This window comes from Tenrec ecaudatus, chromosome X, assembly GCF_050624435.1.
Source record: "Tenrec ecaudatus isolate mTenEca1 chromosome X, mTenEca1.hap1, whole genome shotgun sequence".
NCBI classification, from domain to species: Eukaryota; Metazoa; Chordata; class Mammalia; order Afrosoricida; family Tenrecidae; genus Tenrec; species Tenrec ecaudatus.
In genome coordinates this window covers 3,654,464-3,673,076 of record NC_134548.1, presented here as the reverse complement: position 1 = coordinate 3,673,076, position 18,613 = coordinate 3,654,464, and the positions used below count along the sequence as shown (strand labels likewise).

Below are 18,613 nucleotides of genomic sequence, written 5' to 3'. Positions count from 1 at the left end.
AGAGATAGAGTGTGGGAAACCCACTGGAGCCCTGCTGCACTGTCCTACAGGAGGGCTACGGATTCGAATCGGCATTCGGTTAGGGCTTGTATGGCAGTTACGTCATCTTCTGTCAATTGGAGTGAAGGGATGGAGTCTAGTCTGTCAACCAGGTCATAGCCAATGAGGCCTCTGTGTGGGGATGGCCTTCTACCGAGGATTCTGGGAACTCCTGTGTTCCTCACTGGAAACAGGACACACACTCCCTGCTTCACACTCTGTTGACAAGCCACATGAATCTCTGCTGAGGAAAGCCAGAGCCCTGGAGTAGAGCAGCCACACGGAGACCGCGCTAGCACTGAGAACCTTCCACAAGACTCCACACACTGGCCTGTGGTCTTCCTGCTTTCCGCTTCATTGCATGTGCTGTGTGAGCCTGAAGAGGAATTTATGGATCCGTATCAGACATATGGGCTAATATCAGACTTAAACTGGGCCAGGCTGGGTTAGTTTCTTAATATATAATTGTTCTTTGGTATAAAGCCCTCTCATACACATTTGAGTGTGTCTGGATTTGTTTCTCTGGTCAACTCAGACTGACGCAGCTTAGGATCATATCAGTAGAGATGGATTCAATGGACGGAATCAGTTAGGAATCAGTAACTTGAAAGAGCAAAATAGTTGCCAGGAAGAAAAATCATTTATTAATGATCGTGCATTCGTGACATGGGAGAGAAAGTATGATTTGAGGGCAAAGAGGCTTTTATCTTCAGATTGATGATGATTCTGTTGCCATGGAGAGGGGATCATGCCTGCATTCTTGATGCCAACTTCTTCTTTAAGACATGCAACAACATACAGACGGACAACATCACTGAACTGGTTTAGACATTTCCAGGAGGATAGAGGGGAGGTAGCAGAGGGGTGCAGAGAAAAGACATTCTTAAGATGAGCGTGGGTGTTCGCATGAGAAATTCACACACCCCAAACTCATAGGAGCGTGTGCCTGTCAAGGGTTAAGAGTAGGCGTCTCTGTTTCCTGTGTCTAGTTGCGAAAAGCCCAAGTGAGACTCAAAATTGTAACTATAAATATTGTTTTTAAACTCCTACTTACTGGAAAAAACGACTATCAGAGGGCAGAAGTGTCACCTAATTGATATTCCCAGGACAGTCATCTGAAAGAGAATGGGAAGGACAAGGAAGGAAAGAGAAGACATGAAATGAACAAACAGCTGGTCATTTTCGTGCATCCCCATTGATCACCCTTAAAGTGACAGATTTCCAAAAAAGATGAGCCTGAGGAGGACATTGGAAAGCCCCCTTCCCCCCATCCTCTGAGGCGAGCCTCGCAGTGGAAAATCCGGCAAAACTTTTTTTCTATGGGTTGCGGGAAGGAGTGACTTTACCTGAATCCATGGCATTCACTATGTTCTCTACAGGGATGTCATTCTCTTTGACCACGTCCACAAAAGCCTCATAGTCTTCCTTGGGGACCTCACCGTCTCTTGCTGCATATCAGGGAGGGTGTAAGGCCAGAGGAAGAAGCATCAGTGCCCGTCAGAACTACCGCACTTTCAAGATGACAAAGCTCGACTGTGGGGTCCTCACTGGGTCCTATTTCGTGGAGTCCAAATAGAGTCCCCTCCTTGTGCCTCTCCTTATGAAGACAGAGGGCCTGAGCCTTCAAAGAGGAACAACCTGGGCTGCTAATCAGTGAATGCCAGTGACAATGAGTTTGGTTTATGTGGCTATTTGATAAGCTCTACTGAGACAATGAAGGACTCCTGGGGATGCTGTGAAGTCCCTGGGGGATAAGAGATGAGCTGGGTGTGATCCACAAGGTCAGTAGTTCAACACCAATAGCAGCTCTGAGGGACTTAAGATAAAAAGATAGGACTCTCTACTCCTATAAGGAGTTACTGTCTGGAAACACAAAGAACTCATGTCCTCTGTCCTGTAGAGTTGCTATGAGTCAGCATCGACTCTGTGGCTGTGAGGGTTTGGTTTTGAGGTTTTCTTAATGACTTCACAGTCCCAAGTGAGTCTCAGTGACAGAAATCCAACAATGACCACAAAGCCTCACTCATCAATCTGGGTACCCCAGATTCATTCTGCAGCCATGCCAATGTGGGTCTACCCCTCAAAAGGTTCACGTGTATCTATTATGGATGGAAAATACATGTTGTCCAGGCTAAGTCCCATCCCTGTGATTAGAGCCCCTTTGGGACATGAGTGTCCTGGGTTCTGCGAGTGAGGTTGTGTGAGTGAAGGATGTGCCTTCAGTCAATCTCTTCAGATACTCAAGGGACGAGAACTCACAAACACAGCAAGAAAGCAGAGATGCGATAAAACCCAACAAAACCACATACAGGTTACATGAAGAATAGCACGGAATCCAGGGCTCAGAAAGAGAACTTTCCTAACAGTGATCACCGTTGGGGTTAGGAACCACCAAGTCGTTTCTGATTCATATCAACTTTAGGTTAGAACTGAGCAAAATAAACAATAGAATCAACGGAGCAGAGCAAATAACTATCCTCACAGATGGATCCATAGACCACATCATGCATGGTAAACAGGGTAAAGATCCGAGCTGCCAAAGGTTTCATATTGCTCAGATCCACAATCCAAGCTCCTGGGAGCAGAGGTAAGAAATCAGGCCCCTACAATATAAGCAAGTATACTGCATGGGAAACTGTAAAGTGCGGTGAAACAAGGATGTCTCTTTTAGCACTGAGCCGCACACGCTTCAACCAGGATGTTTCCCACAGCTGTCTGCATGTGGAAGGTGGGCGGTTCTTAAGGAAGATGAGAGAAGGGAGTCATTTGGTTTATGGTGCTCACACTTGGAGTCTAGACTTCTATCTTCCCGAACATTGAGAAAATAAATTTCTGCTCCCGAAAGCCACCCTGTTGTAATGTCTCTGGTTCGAGGTGCTGGGGAAGTCAGACAGCATCTGTCAGTGCCTCTGCTGAGTTGGTCAAGAAGGGATTTGTTGGGTTGTGTGAGAACACGGAGATTGTCAGCGGAAACCTGAGCGAGAGGTGGGGTGCCGAGCAGTAGCTCAAGTCTGATCCAGCACCAGCCGCCCTGATTGGCATCTGACCTTGGGGACCCTCATGTGTGTGTCACAGTTGATGTTGGGGGCTGACACGATGACAGTGATACTCCTAAAACAGTCTTTTGAAATGGAAGCGTAACTACCAGGTCACTTGGGGGACACGGTCACTGTCAGTGACTTCTTGGACTGCACTGCAATACGTATTGGATCTTAGGGATGGAAGTTCACAGGTCTCAAGTCATTCTGTGGTGTGTTTTCCACCACACCTAACAGACTACTCCTCGCCCCGTAAACCCACAGACTCAGATCCCACAGGTTGACCCACTTCCACAGGAATCTATGGGGCTGTCAATACTGGAAACTCCCCAGAGAGCTTGTTGGGATACATACAAAAGATTTCCACCAATTTTGTTCTGTTGCCTGCTTCATCCTTGTTGAAAACAACTACAGAAACGGTCTTGTCACTGATATTCGTAAAGTAGAAGCTGTTGTCTCCTGAATCTGTGAAAGACAGAAAGTAGTATTTCAATCCTCTCGATAATCAGTTGGCTGTACCTTCTTTGGCCTGGGTGATCTGTCCTTCCTTACAGGGCCGTCGACATCTCACGGACTTTGTTCAGAACACAGAGAGACCTGGGTCTCTGCATGGCTGCCTTACCCACCAGCACCTCCTTCAGCTGATCCTGATGCCTGTGTCCCCAGTGATGTCTAAGTGCCAAGAGAACTTCGCTGCTCTTGGGTGCTGCGACGTGGATTCAGACTCTCGGCCACCGCGTGTGAGAGTAGGATTGCACCAGGGGGGTGAAAATCTGCCCTCTGTAATAGGTCAGGCTGACAGTCCTGAGTTCCTCAGAACTGCTGAGGTTTCAAATGGGCTCTCTCCTGCCAAGGTGCATCCCCTGTGCCCCCAGGGCTCCCTCGTCCCCACAAGGGCTTGGTGACGGCAACAAAGCTTCTTAAATCACAAGACTTCTATTTTACAATGAGTGGTGAGACAGAGTCATGCCGTGAGTGCACAGACCTTGTAACAGCCGATTGTTAACATCATGGGAAGGAAAGTGTGTCAGTTTCCCAGGAAAGTTATTATTTAAAACAAAATTTTATAATCTACCTGATAGATAAATTATGGGTGGATGGATGGATGCTGGATGCATTCATTAATATAGTCTAATGATGGGTAGATGGATGAATAGCAAATAGATAAATGATTCATAGATAGATGGTGAATGGGTACATTATATATGGTTAGGTGGATTAATGCATGAATTGATGGATTGATCGTTTCATGGAGAGGTAGATAGTTATTTATATGATGGATAGATGGATATGTGATGGCTGAATGGATGGTTGGATGGATGTGTAGATGGTTAGATGGATACGTTTTTGGGTGGATGGATGGATGGATAAACAGATAGATGGATGAATGGATAGATAGATGGATACATATAGAGATATAAATTATGGATAAATCAATGGACAGATGGATGCATAAAAAGACAGATGTTTGAATATATAGATAGATGGATACATATCTATAGATTAATTATGGATAAATAAATGGATAGATGATGAATAGATAGGTAGATAGATAGAGAGATAGAAGTTGAACAGTTGGATCATGCATGGTTGGGTAGATGAATGCATGAACTGAAGGTTTGATGGATAGGTAGCTGTATGTGGATAAGCAAACATACGAGGGGTTAGTTGTATGGATGGGTAGATAGGTAGATGGATCTAGGGATAGATGAATAAATAGCTCTAATAGTCTTAACTCAAAGTGGAATCATGTACAACAGAGTGAACTAGGGCTTTACCCTACGCCATCTTCACAATTTCTTGATATGCTCAAGTCAATCCTTGCCAGAATGATGTCAATCCATCCCACCAGGGTTTCCCTCACTATCGCTGTGCCTCTACTTCATCCCAAAATTATGTCCTCCAGCTCTCCTTCCCTCCTGATGACAATCCAGAAGCAACAAGCGGGACAACGCACTCTTTGAATGCAAGTCAATTCCAGTGGCTGACTGTCAGAGGATGCTCAGCAGACCTTCATTTCTGCTCTGCCTTCACCTGGAGGCTCCTCTGAAACCAGTCTACCAAGGATGACCCTGCTGGTGTTTGAAATCTCGGTGGCAAAGCTTCCAGCAGGACAGCAACGGGCAAGCCGTGCAAGTGGGGCACACTGACACGTAGGTGGTAGACCTTTACAGCTGAGCAAAGTCTACAACATTGATGAGAGTAAACACCCAAACTCACCACTGCCTACCTGTCTTCCTCCTCCTGACCCTGATCTGTTCATCTGTGCTTTGGGGACTGTTAAATCTATCGCCTCTCTAAGCTGCACTGGATGCGGAATGGTGGTTTCCTGTCATCTGTTCTAAACTCACTCACTGTGGATTGCCATCAGACTGGGAGCTTGCAATGGGTCACCGTGTGTTCATTTTCTCCATGGAAATTAGCACACACTGTGGCTGGGCTTCAGTGCCTTCTTTAGCTGTAAACCTTGAGCATGTTTGCTTCCATGCATTAGAGTGATGCCATGGTGCAGTGGATGAGCACTGCTACCTGAAGATTGGGGTTCAAGTCTAAGCAGGACCCTGCACAAGGAAGGCGTTGTAATCCACCAAAGAGGAGAAATGAAATGAACTCCAGGCTTTGGAAGCTCCACGTGTGCACCTCTACTCTGAAATGCATGGAAGTTCCCAGAGCGAGGGTTTCCTCAATCAGTACCGGTGTATAGAGCTGAGATGGTGACTATTGACCTGACATTGAGCTCAAATGCAAGGAACTGGCTTCTGAGGGCATTTGCAATAAGCAGCAGGGGCTCTCATGAATTCCAGACCTCTGGGGACAAGGTACTCACAGTCGACTTGGAAATGACCCTCTGCTGTTCTTTTCCCCGTTAATAAAATCTGGTGGCATTGGCCATCAACCCTGAAAAACAAACAAGGCAGCAAATTTTTCTTTAGTTCTCATGTTCTTCTCAACATATTCCCCTGCGGTCTTAAAATATTTTATTTTTTTAGGATTTATTCTACGAGTGCGTTATTGAGAATAGAGAGGAAAGAAGGCACAGCGATTCCTGGATTCCTGTGCATAAGGTATGTAGACACAGGGGGCCTCCTTGGAGTTGTGTAAGCATTCTTCCCTTCCTGCCCTGCATTGCTCATTCCTCAGGAGTATAAAGCCAGTGCCCCCTAAGTTTCCTAGGAAACCCTCCCGGGTTCTCTGTCCAGTTTGATCACATAAAGGCAATTCTTCAACAGGAGCCCGGTTCAAAGCAGGCATTCCTCATCAGTGGAACGAAACACAGCGATCTGATTTTAAACAAGACTTCCGGGGATATTTGCTTGAAGGGTTAAGGCACAGAGATGGACCCAGGTCAACCCCTGCCCACCTGACTGAAAGAGAGGTACATGTGGAAGGACGTCAAAGAGAAGAGACTCAGCAGGATGTGGACGTTAACGACCAACACCTTTAACGTCGCCTGCAAGTAAGGTGTGTGTTTTGTTTTTGTTTGCAAGACAATTTAAAAGCGATTACAAGCACGGCATCAACAGGGAGCTACCAAAAATTCCAGCCAGATTCAGAGGAGACGATGGGAGGAGTATCATCATCACTGACATCAGGTTAACGCGAGAGAATACCAGGAAGATGCTTATTTCTGTTTCACTGACGATGCAAAGCAATTCAACTCAGTGCATCATAACAGACTATGAGCATCTTTGCAAAGAATGGGAATTCCAGAGCATTGTATTGTGCTCATGCAGAACTTGCACGTCCACCAACAGGAAGTCCTTCAGACAGAACAAGGTGACACTGACAGGTGTAAAATCTGGAAGGGATGCAGCGAGGGGATGTGTCTCTTAGCTCTTGCTGAGTGCATCCTTCATGGAGGGGACCACACTGAACACAGTGCATGGGGTCACATGGTCAGGAGTCAGGTCCTATCACTCTCACCTGCCTATTTTGGTCAGAAGAGTCCAGATCAATCTTGTGAACCATTCAAACATAAAGTACCACCCGCCCGCCCCACCAGCAGTGGACCTGTTCCTATGTCTACAGTTTCCACTCTAACTGTGATGTATTGATTTGTCCCCACCCCCACCCCCGGCCAGGAATTTGGGATACTTCCTTGTTCCCTGCTCTATCTGTGCAGCTTCCCAACTGTGACTCCTTGGATGCTATTTGAACTCATCCTCATGGCCTCCCTCAGCTGGATATTGTGTCTGTATCTTGTAATCGTCTTGGTCTCATTGTACAATACTTTTTATATTAAAATACAATCAGGAAAGGCGTGTTTCAGGGTTAAAGCCTTTAGGCTACTCATTGAATCTGCACACTAAGGACATAATACAAAACCTGGGCTCTATGAAGGAGAACATGTCACCAGGATTAGAGGAAGGTTCAAACCGAACCCACAATACTCAGGTAACGCAACCTGGCTTGCTGCGACAATGAGGACTTGGGGCACTGGAAGAGCAAAGACTGGTACCTCCAGTAAGGGTTCAACATGCGGAAGAAGTCAAGGTACAGAAAACTCCAATCTTCACCACCGCACCACTAGAGGTTGACCTCGTGGCTCAAGAGAAGCGATCCCGGTGTGCATGGAATCAGTGCAGAGATGGCATGATGTGCTGCATTGGGTCAACTGCTGCACAAGAACCCTTCAACATGCTGAAGAGCAAAGATGTAATGTTCAAGACTAACAAAGAGCCAACCTGTGGTCTTTCCATCTTCTCATTTGCAAACCTGAGATTGGATGCGGGTTATTTGCTTGGATTTTCATTGGGTCACTTTAGGTAGATTTTACTTACTTGATATAAAAATCAAAGGATACTGAGTTGCCGTCTTGAGAAACAATGATGTGACGGAGGTATGCCAGCAGGGGTCCGCCCACCTGGGTCTTCTCCTTGTTAGTCGCTGCTACATACGTGTTGTACCATATCCCTGTCATCTGCAAGGTGTTCATAAGAAACGTGAGTCCTGTAATCCACCCACTTCAGAGGGAAAACAAGGAATGGGTCTGATCTTGTTGACAAAAGCAAAGTGAACCCAGGCCCACAATGCAGCCATCAACCGGAGCTCAGAGTGCCTCTTGATAGAGCAACCACAGCGTCACCCAACACCAAGGAAATAAAATCCAAAGGATTGGAATCCAAAGGAAGCAGAAGCAAAACCGTGGTCGTGGAGTTGGCTCTGATACCCGACGTAACCACGGGGATCACTGAGTCTCTTCACTGTGAGGCAAACCCACAACCCAACCCACTGACACAGAGGAGCGGCTGCCTCTTGGCAACCCATTATAGGACCTCTGAGACGCTCCATCTTCATGGAAACAGACAGCCTCTCTTTCTCCCTGAGACAAGCAGAGTGGGGAATCATGAAGAGCTGTCAGACAGCAGCATGGCTTTAGGGACACACTGATGGGTTGACCAAACCGCATATAGACTCTGATACAAAGTCACCTAGACGAACATTCACACACACACAGACACACAGACACTCCTTTCCAACTTCTGCATTTTACCTCAGGTGACACCTCAGTCTCCAACTGTGGTTCTGATTCGGCACAAACCAGACCAAGGACCAGTGTCAAGAGCAGGGTCTTCATGCTGAAGGTCATCCTTGCTCCCTTCATGACAGCAGCTCAGGTCAGATTGCAGGTGAGACGCCCTGAACATGACTGCACTTTTATATCATTTCTGATGCAAGGAACCGATTGTCCTCAGTCAAAAAACCATGCCTAATAGAAAGTCTCAGCATCATATCCGGCTTGGCAAGTGAGCCCTTCCCTGGCCTTGGGGACTGGCACGCAGGAGACTAATCTTCCGAGAAGCTTAGAGAAGGTTGAGTGGAGATGGAAAATTGACCTTTCTGGGGACAGCAGGAACAGGACACATTGAAACAATGTGTCAAGGAGAATCACGTGCCACCCTCACCATCGTGGTTATGTTTGGTTCCATTGTTACAGCCACAGAGTTCATCCATCTCCTTCAGGGTCTTCCTCTCTTTAAATGACGCTAAACTTTACCAGGAAATTACGTCCTTCTGTACGCCTGGTCCCCCCTGAGAACATGCCTGACGTAGGTGAGACCAAGTTTTATTCTCTGGGCTTCAAAGGAGCCTTGTGACCATACTTTTCCAAAATAGCTGTACTTCTTCTCCTGGTCGTCCAGTGTTGTCTGCTTGACTGCGGTTGGGTCCATCAGCACATTCCCTAGAACGATGGGAGCGGCTCGATGCTTCCCAAAGTGGAAAGACCTCGCCTGGACTATCAGCTACGCTCCTGGCCAAACATGGACGATGTCTTACACTTGAACAGGCCTCACAGCAGGGGACCTCACTGTGTCAGGATTTCACTTGCACTTCTCAGAGGTTTCAAAATTCTGGTTTCACAGAGGGAATGTGTCTGGCCTTGTTATGCATGGCCACCTGGGTGGACTTGAACACACAATATCTAGACATGCAGCCAAGAACCTGAAGTAGATCCCTATAAATACCCCTGCACGATATTTTATGCTCTTAAGAAACACACACACACCATCACCCCCTGCCACCACCACCAACAACAATAGCAAAAGAAGATGGAAAAATACACAGCTCTGTACCAAAAAGAACTCGTTCTCACTCCTCCCTTTCAGGGGTTGCATATGAGCAAGAGCCAATGGTCCTGGAGGAAGAGGTTCAAAATGAACTGAACAGAATAATAAAAAACATCAGGAATTGGTGGGACACCCTCAATTGTTGTCAGGACATTTGGGAGACAAGTACTTGGATAGCAGACTGGCAGGGACCCACATTTGTGTTCATTCCAAAGAACAGTGACCCCAAAACGTGCCCACACTAGGGAAAAACAGCACGGACATCACGTGCAAGGGACGCTTTGCTGAAGATGCTCAAACATCGGTTGGAACAACCCATCGACATGGAGTTGCCAGAGGTTCAGTCTGGATTCAAAAAAGAACGTGGAACAAGAGATACCATGGTTGATATCAGACCAATCTTGACTCAAAGCAGAAGCATCAGAAACGACTCTGCTTGTGTTTTGTTGACTTTGCAAAGGCACTGGACCATGGGGACCATCACAAAATATCAACAGGTGTGAGAAGAATGAGGATTCCACAACATTCCATCGTGCTCCCACAGAGTTGCATATGGATCAGGAGGCAGTTGTGCAGACAGAGCAAGGACACACTGCATGGTTTAAAATCAAGACAAGTGCAGCAGGGTATAAGCTTTCCCCCTACTGGCTCAGTGTGTTAGCTGAGCGAGTGATCAGAAAATGGCTTCTATGAAGAAGACTGTGACATCCAGATTGGAGCAAGGCTTATCAACAACCTGCAATATGCAGGCGACACCACCCTACTTCCTGAAAGTGAGGAGAACTTGAAGCACTTGCTGATGAAGATCAAGGATTTCAGCCTTCGGGGTTGCATCTCCCGGAACTTCTTTCGATGGGCCCCGCGTGCAGCTGAACCTCCAATCTTTCCGTTGTCATCTGGGCAGTATGTCCAGCAGTCGTCCACCTATGTCTGTCATGCTGCAAGGTCTCCCGTATTTCACGACTGAGAAGATTGTGCTTTACCCTCTGACAATGTCCCTACTTATTCCAACCAACACCAGGTCCCCAATCTGGGTAGTTTTCATCCGGGTTGTAATTCCAGATGACATAAGGACCCAACGTATGGACGCAGCAGTGACTCCCGTCACGCTGGCATCTTTGGAACCTCCGGGGGCAGCTGCACTCTGTCCTGCGGGCTTGCCGTGAGTCATGATCAGCTGCATGAAGACCCATGCATGTTTTCTGAGTAGCGCTTTGATATGAGGCAGGCAGGAACCATGAAAAAGAGGATTATTCAATGCCTTTGATTTTCTGTGACCTTTCTAATGTCCAGAAGCACTTCTGGATGCGCTCAGGGCTGGACAAACAAGGAAACGGGCATGTTGGACTGTGACACCCTAGCAAGAGTACTGAGGGCAGCTCCAGACACAGAAGTCCCTTGTTCTTCGACACTGTGGGCCTTGGGTTTTAGGTGCTTGCTTTTGTGTTCCTGTCTCAGGACTCTGTGCTTGTTCTCGGTCTCTAATGTCAGAGTGTCTCTGCGTGTGTCTCAGTGCATGTGTGCTTGTGTTTCTGATAAGTATTTTTCCATGGTTGGTGTGAACAGGCTATAAAACATCCCTGTGATCTATCAGTTCGATCTGTCCTGCACCATTTTTTTTTAAGTTAGTCATTTCATTTATTTTTTAATCATTTATTTTAAAAAATACTTTTATTGGGGGCTCTTACATCCCTTATTGCAATGCAGACATTCCTCCAATGTGTCGAGCACATTTGCACATATGTGGGTGCTGACAACATTTTCAAAGCATTCTCTTTTCACTCGAAACCCCCGATTATCAGCTCCCCATTTCTTTCCTTCCACCTCCCCGCCAGCCCGCTCTCACAAACCCTTGATAAGTTATGGATTGTTTTTTCCATCTCTTTCATAGTTCTCCCGCATGAGCCTCCTGACATCGTTCTCTCTCAAAATGTTTGCTTCTGCTAGTTAGAGTAAGCCACGGGCCTACCCACACCAGGCACAGGCAAGAGTCTCAATCAGCCTGACCATCAGAAAGAGATCATTGGAATCTCATGTATGTGGATCGATCTTGACACTTGGTCAGCTGGCCTCTCCACTGACCCGATGTGAATGGGTTCTAGGAGCAAGTGTCTCTTGCATATTCTATCAGAAAACATTGCTCCCCTGAATTTTAAAATACTGAGGTTGGTCTTAACTTTGTTAATCATGATATGTAATTTTAATTTTAAAGCTATCATTTTTTTATCCTTGCCATTTTCTTTCCATTGTGTCTTGCATGGTTTCTGGTGGTTTTCGGAGTTTGTGGAGCAAAGAAGGAGTGCATGCATTACAGATAATAACGGATGCCAGGATTGATAGGGGATGTGTGGGTCGGGTGTGGGTGGAAATGAGGAAGGTGAAGGAATTTGGGGAGCAAACAATGAATCAGGGGACATGGCCAACCCCAGGGCTACTATTAGCAGCATGCACACTCTCTGCAGGATAGCAGAATCAATGGCGTCACATGCTTTCCTGGGGTCCTTTCTATTCTCCCTACATGTCAACAGGGAAAATCCTAACATCTGCCCATGTGGGTACTTGTTATGTACTATGTTCAACATGCCTGGCTGGAGTCTACTCATGCTCTATCCTGAACTCCACTGTCGTTTCATGCATTCCGTATCTTCGTGTACAAACACCACGTGGTGATAGTGCTTGGGCCCTCACCTGAAACTCAAAGGTTTGAAACTCCCTGGGCTTCCCCTGGAGAAAGATGTGCCATTACACTTCCATGAAAGACACTGCAGAATTGGAGAATCTATGGAGCAGTCCCATTGTGTCCCATGGGTTCAGGATGCGTTGGAATCGACTCGGCCACAATGTATCTGTTCTTATTGCAGTGCTGTTGGTTTTTGACAGAGAAATTTAAGTTGAATTAAAAAAAATGTCCTTTGATATTTTTGGGTCTGGAATGATTCCTGCAAAATTTTAACATCGATGGACTTAGATGTGAACCGGACCAGATAAGGGATTCTTCCAGCACAGAACACGTCACTTCCAGAGAGAACGGACTGATTTTCACTGTCTTCTGTTGACTGAGACTTTAGTCGCGTGAGCTTGGATTTGTGTCTAAGATATTCTAAGTGTGATTAGCAATAATGTTAATTGCAACCACAGTTGTCAAAAAAGTAGAGGGAGGTATGCATGCAATGTTAATTCACTCATTTCATAGAACTCGTTGTACTTTTGATGAAATACAACGTTTTTATTCCGTTGTATTTGTCGCTTCAGTAAACGAACATAGAACGTGAAGAGCAAGTGAGGGACACACCATTCATCTGTTCAGCTTTGCGTTTCCCCCCAAACCCCACTGGATATGATATGAGTGCATTATGCCATTCCTGAGAGTTTCCAAAGAGCTATAATTCACGTTCAAACAATGGCTGTAAGTTCAACAGAAGCAGACGGTTTTCCAAAGGTGAACAGGATACGTCCAGAGAAGAGAAGTCACTGAACTGTCTCTAATCTGTCAAACACTATGACTCTTGTCTGACTGGCCTCCCCTAAAGGAGTGGGATCCTCCTACTCCTGTGAAAAATGCTTCAGGATCAATCACACAGCTGATGATGCGCAAAGGATATTACAAACGAGGAGGCCAATCAAGAAGCAATAGGGAAACGCCCTACAAAACAGTTTTATTGGGTTTTGTCAGGTACAACGTCTTATTTTTTAAGTAATATTTCAACACCCTTATAACATAATCTAGCTTTGTATAATTTACATTCTTATTCAAGTATTAGCTGTATGGAATAATATACTACCTTTTTCTATACCTTTTATAAATACTTAAAACAGTCCTTAGGCCGGTGAACCAGCTGTTGAATTATGCAACTCTCACAACTGCTTAGAAAGAAGGTCTGTCTTCTTCTGTTAGCCAGAGCTACGTCAACCATAATCAACGGAATGGCTGTGGAATTGGTGTTCTTGGATCAGTTTAGTGCAAAGGTAGTATTTCCTCATTGATGACTATAATCCTATCCTGGGATTTGATGTGCTACACAATTTCCAAAACGACGGTGCTCTGTTAGTGGAAAACGTCAAGAACAGATGCACCCAGACACAGTGAGAAGCATTCCTGTGTCCACAGATGGGAAGCATGGGCATGAGACCCTCTTGCTGGACAGGAGACACGTGGTCCTCTTGGTGACGGGAAGGGCAAGAGCAAAGGTGAGTGAGGTCAGGACGATTTGAACGAGGAGCCTAGAGACACCATGGGAGGAAACGGACAATGTCTGCAAATCATACGTAACAGCACATACTTGAATTTGAAAGGACCAGCAAAGACAAGTCGGGAACATGGGTGTGGTGATGAGGCAAACTCGGATGAGCTCGGATGCATATATGAGGGCATGTTGGAATCAAAGCTGAATTTAGGGGAAGCTAATGGATGGTTCTTAGGGCCTCATGGATGCCTTAAGGAAATGAGCCCACATCCCGAGGTTAAAGACCTTTTTCCTTCAATTTCTAATTCCATGTGGGGACACTGTTGTTTCCCCACACTGCATTTCAAAGGATCCCTTGATTTAACATAGGGAGGTCAGACTTCTCAAGTGTTCTTTCCCCATAGGTATGAATTTTAACTCTAGAAATGCCAGGAAGCAATAATTGGCGTAAGCGATCTTCTATCTTTACAAACCATGGGATATCAGATTTTATCACTGCCTTAACTTCACCTTTGTAATCCTGATCAATAATTTCTGCAACAATCTGAACACCTTGAGAATTTAGGTTGGACTTTCCCAATAAACATCCCAGAGTTCTTTTAGGTAGCGGACCCCACATGCAGCTCATAATAATTTCTGATTTAATCACAGCTTTTAACTTTCCTTCACAACTCTGATCAACTCCAGTATCAATTTGAATTTCTTGCCTATTTACGTTAAAACTGCTTGATGAAAACTATATTACTGTTTCAGTAAGAGGTTCCTGCTTTTTAGAATCAACAAACTGCCCTGAGGGCTTCTGGTTCATTGAACTTACTGCAGGGAGGTCAGAGGCTGGTCTTTTGCAAGTTAGGCTAGGTCTCCCCTCCTACTGTGTGGCTTGTGGATACCTGTGATTGCTGCCTTTCAAAGATTCCTTTGCTGGACTAGGGAGAGGCTTTGCCTTCCAAGCTCTGCTGGGTGGGGCTTAAACCAACCTCCATCCTTTATTACCTGTGCTCAGTTCAAAGGGGCTCTGAGCACGCCCCTCTACACTTTTTGTGGCTGGGTGTAACTTTCAGGTAAATGTCCTCTATTGCTAAACTGAATGACCATGCTCTGCCCAATGTCTACCTCTATGGCAGCAGGCGCGACGTCCAGATGCCTTGGACTCTTTCCCTGGGTCTTTTCCGCAGTGAATTGTCCTGGTCTTTTGTAATATCTGCCTGCAATCTCTCTGATAATGTCCCTCTGCTCCACATGTAAAGCATCTCCCTTTAGGTCTGGTGTAGCTTGCCAAAGCCGCAGCCATGAGGTTGGCCCTGTGCTCATCTGACCCTACATCCCGGCATAGCCTGATATAACCTAACAGTGTGTTCTGCTCCTTGAAAGGGCGTATGGCAGCTTGACGTCATGTATTCGATTTCTCAAATGCTAATGTAAGAATAAGATTATGTGCTGCCCCTTTGTCCGCCACACTCTTGTGGACAGCATCCTGCAACCTGGACATAAAATCCATATTAAGGCTCATCATTCCTTTGCTTTCCTGTGGTGTAACTTGGCCGTCTGCTTTCCCAGGCGTTTAGACAGACTTCCCACACCTCTGTGAAAGTCTGCTCATCAAATTTAATGGTGCCTCAATTGTGATGTAATTCTTCTCTTCTAGCAGCTGATGAACCCCTATATCTATGGCCTCTTCTGCATTTATGCGTGCTCCTGCAAGGGCTGCTTCCTTCCATAGGATCTGATATTGCAAAGATGCTGAAGGGGAAAGGCACACTTTCATCAGAGCTTTCCAATCTGCCGGGATCCAATATTCCATATGCACCATATTCTTGATCATACCAATTACAAATGGTGAATCTGGACGATAGCTAGATACTGCTTGTGTGAGATCTTTCAGTAGCTTAAAGGGAAAGGCAGTATGCCGCCATTCTTGATTCCCTTCAGGGTGCTGCTCGTCAGGCTCCCTGTCTATAACTCTCATGGGATAAGCCATTCTGAATTCTAAATATGCTTCTTGAGCTATACTCTTCTCCACCCGTGAGAGCAAAGGTGCTTTCCTGCTCCTTGACTCTGCTTCTTGCTTCCTGAGCCTCACCTTCTATGTTAAGCCTCTCCGTTTGCATTCCTTTGGATCTAATCTCGTCTCTCCCTCTAGCATGGACTTGCTTGATGGTTGTATAATTCCCTGCGCTATATTCTGGTGGGGCAGATGCTTCTACTCTGTGATCTCTTTCTGCCTCAGACCTGTTTTTCTCAACTCCACCTAAATCTTCTCATCTGCCTGACACTCATTCTGCCTGCTTCTCACCTGGTTTCAGTCTGCATAGCTTAGAGGCTTCTCACTGCTCTGCTGATCTTGTTTCTTTGCTCTCTCACCCTGCAGGGGCTTCAACACTGCTTTAATCTGCACCCACAGCTCCCAGGCCTCCATGGGTATGCTCTGTCCTTCCCTGTGAGCTTTTCTTAAGTTAATGGCTACCTTACCCCAGATCTCCATATCAATTGTTCCTGGCTCCAGAAAAGAAGGGTTAAATTTCTTTACCACTTGAAGAAACTCTTTCATTCTCTTATTCTTTACCACTACATTTTGTTTCTTCAAGACATGGCACAGTTTCATACCATACTCTGTATCCTTGCTCTTTGCCCAACTCATAGCTCACTTGGAATAAAAAACACACTTAAAACATAAACTCAAATTGTTTATTCTTGATTCACCCTTTCTGTCCGATGAGGTGTTACAATTGTTACACAGGATATAACTCAAAGGAGTTCTTTTGCTACGAGGCCCCATGTGATGGCCGCCGTATGTGAGGGAAACCAGCCCCTAACACATCATCACGGGTCCGGTAGACGCAATTGTACAGCGATATTAAGTAACGATTATAGTAAAGTCATTGAGAGCATGAGAGATAGAGAGACTGAAATAAAGGAGTCAAACACATTTCGGGAGGAGAAATCAGGCTTGTTCCCTTGGAGCGGATGGTACTTTTGAAGTACTGATCATGTACATTTCAGCCCCACACATAACTACAACCCCTCAAAGATATGCAATGTGAAAAATCCTATAGTTCTACCCTGTCCTACAGGATGGCTGTGAATTGGAATCAGGTGCAAGACATTGAGTGACGGTTCAGGAGCATCTCAATAAACTTGGAATCAATTGATCAAATCAGTTAGGAATCAGTAACATGAAACTGGCCACCACAAGTGGCTGGATGGAAATACATTAATTAAAGATCTTGAATTTGCAGGAAGGGAGCGAACGAGTGATTTGAGGGCAAAGGGCGTTTTATCTTCAGATTGATGATTCTGTTTCCATGGAGACAGGCTGATGCTGTATTCCTGGTGCCAACTTCTTAAGACATGCAATGATATAAAGATATGCAATATCACTGAACTGGTCTAGACAGTTCCAGCATGATAGACGGGAGGTAGCAGAGGGAGACAGAGAAGAGACCTGCTTAGGATGAGTGCTGGAATCCTCATCAGAAATCCACATTCCAATTATCACGGGAGCGTGTACCTGTCAGAGGGCTATGGGGGCTTCTCTACAGGCTGTGTCTGGTTGTCAGAGCCCCGGAGAGAATCGACAGCAGGCATGATCAAGATTTCCCTGAATGGTTGTATGTGTTAACAATTTTGTAGTTTTCCATATTTTAGAATAGAAAGTTTTAGAATTTTCTATAATTTTATAAAGTCTGCACAAACAGGAGGTTACAGGATATAGCAATCTGTTTCCTTGGGGCTCCTGAGTCCTATGCATCTTCTATAAATTATCTGTGGAACCATGAAAGGAATAGGGATTTACAAGTCATGGGTTCACACCAGAGTCTCCCAGGGATGAATAGTAGCCCCCTGGTGGCACACTGGGTTAAGCCATCGGCTACTAATCCAAAGGTCAGCAGTCCCAAACCCCCACTACTCCCGTGGACACAATATCACACTCTGCTTCTTCAGAGATTCACAGCCTTGGAAATGCTCTGGGGAGGCTCTGCTTTCTCTCGTGGGCCACTCAGCCAAGTGGGAGCCACTGCACTCTGGGTTTGTTGTTGTTGTGTTTGGGTTGGGTTCCGTTGGAGTTGTTCTGTCAACAAGGTAATGTTAGCCTTGGTGTGTCCTGTACTTATGTCTTCCGAGATCGGATTCCATCTCTTGTGGCCTCCTCTTGGAAAGGTTCAAGGCTCCAAACTACCCAATGCCCAGCCATCTGCTCCTGAAATGTCCAAGACATTGGAAAAGGGAAAACCTTCTACAGCCCAGTTCTCCCCGACTCGTGAGGGCCCCACGTGTCAGCCCAGTCTCCGAGGAAATGAACCCTCGTGTCCATTGGAGGATTTCACCAACCTTCCTCCCTCAGTGCCCAAGTTATTTTTAGTTTGCTTTTATTCTTAACTCTCCTCCATTAAAGAAGCCCTGCCCTTCTCCCACCCACCACGTAACATATTTGGACTCCTGATATATTACTATTTTGGTCGTTGTCAATGTTCAACCTGTAAGATTGTAACAATCAAGATTGGTTAAAAACTCTTACCTACTGGAAAAAACAACTGTGAGAGGGCAGCGCTGTCCCGTGACTACTCACCTCATCGATATTCCCGGGACAGTCGTCTACAACGATGGGTAAGACAAGGAAGAAAAGAGAAGACATGCAATGAACAGACAGGCAGTTTCATTGTGCGTCTCTATGGACAGGCGCCCTCTAAGTGACCGCTCTCAGGGAGGATGAGCTGTGCAGAGGACATGGGAACCCCCATCCTCAGAGGCGGGCCTCACCACGGTAAATCTGGTAAGTGCTTTG

At 45.9% G+C, this 18,613-nt stretch overlaps 1 protein-coding gene across 1 annotated transcript in view; it reads right to left on the bottom strand.

Moving 5' to 3' along the window:
• Positions 1–1,093: 1,093 nt before the first annotated feature.
• The window catches only part of LOC142434431 (odorant-binding protein-like), a 62,770-nt gene continuing 45,250 nt past the window's right edge, over positions 1,094–18,613 (bottom strand). Inside the window, exons 4-9 of the mRNA XM_075539150.1 lie at positions 18,398–18,423; positions 7,859–7,998; positions 5,905–5,975; positions 3,432–3,542; positions 1,386–1,487; positions 1,094–1,154 (exon numbers count right to left, since the gene is read on the bottom strand). Of these exons, the coding sequence (XP_075395265.1) occupies positions 1,129–1,154; positions 1,386–1,487; positions 3,432–3,542; positions 5,905–5,975; positions 7,859–7,998; positions 18,398–18,423 (476 nt within the window). The 3' untranslated portion in view covers positions 1,094–1,128. The remainder of the gene's footprint in view (positions 1,155–1,385; positions 1,488–3,431; positions 3,543–5,904; positions 5,976–7,858; positions 7,999–18,397; positions 18,424–18,613) is intronic.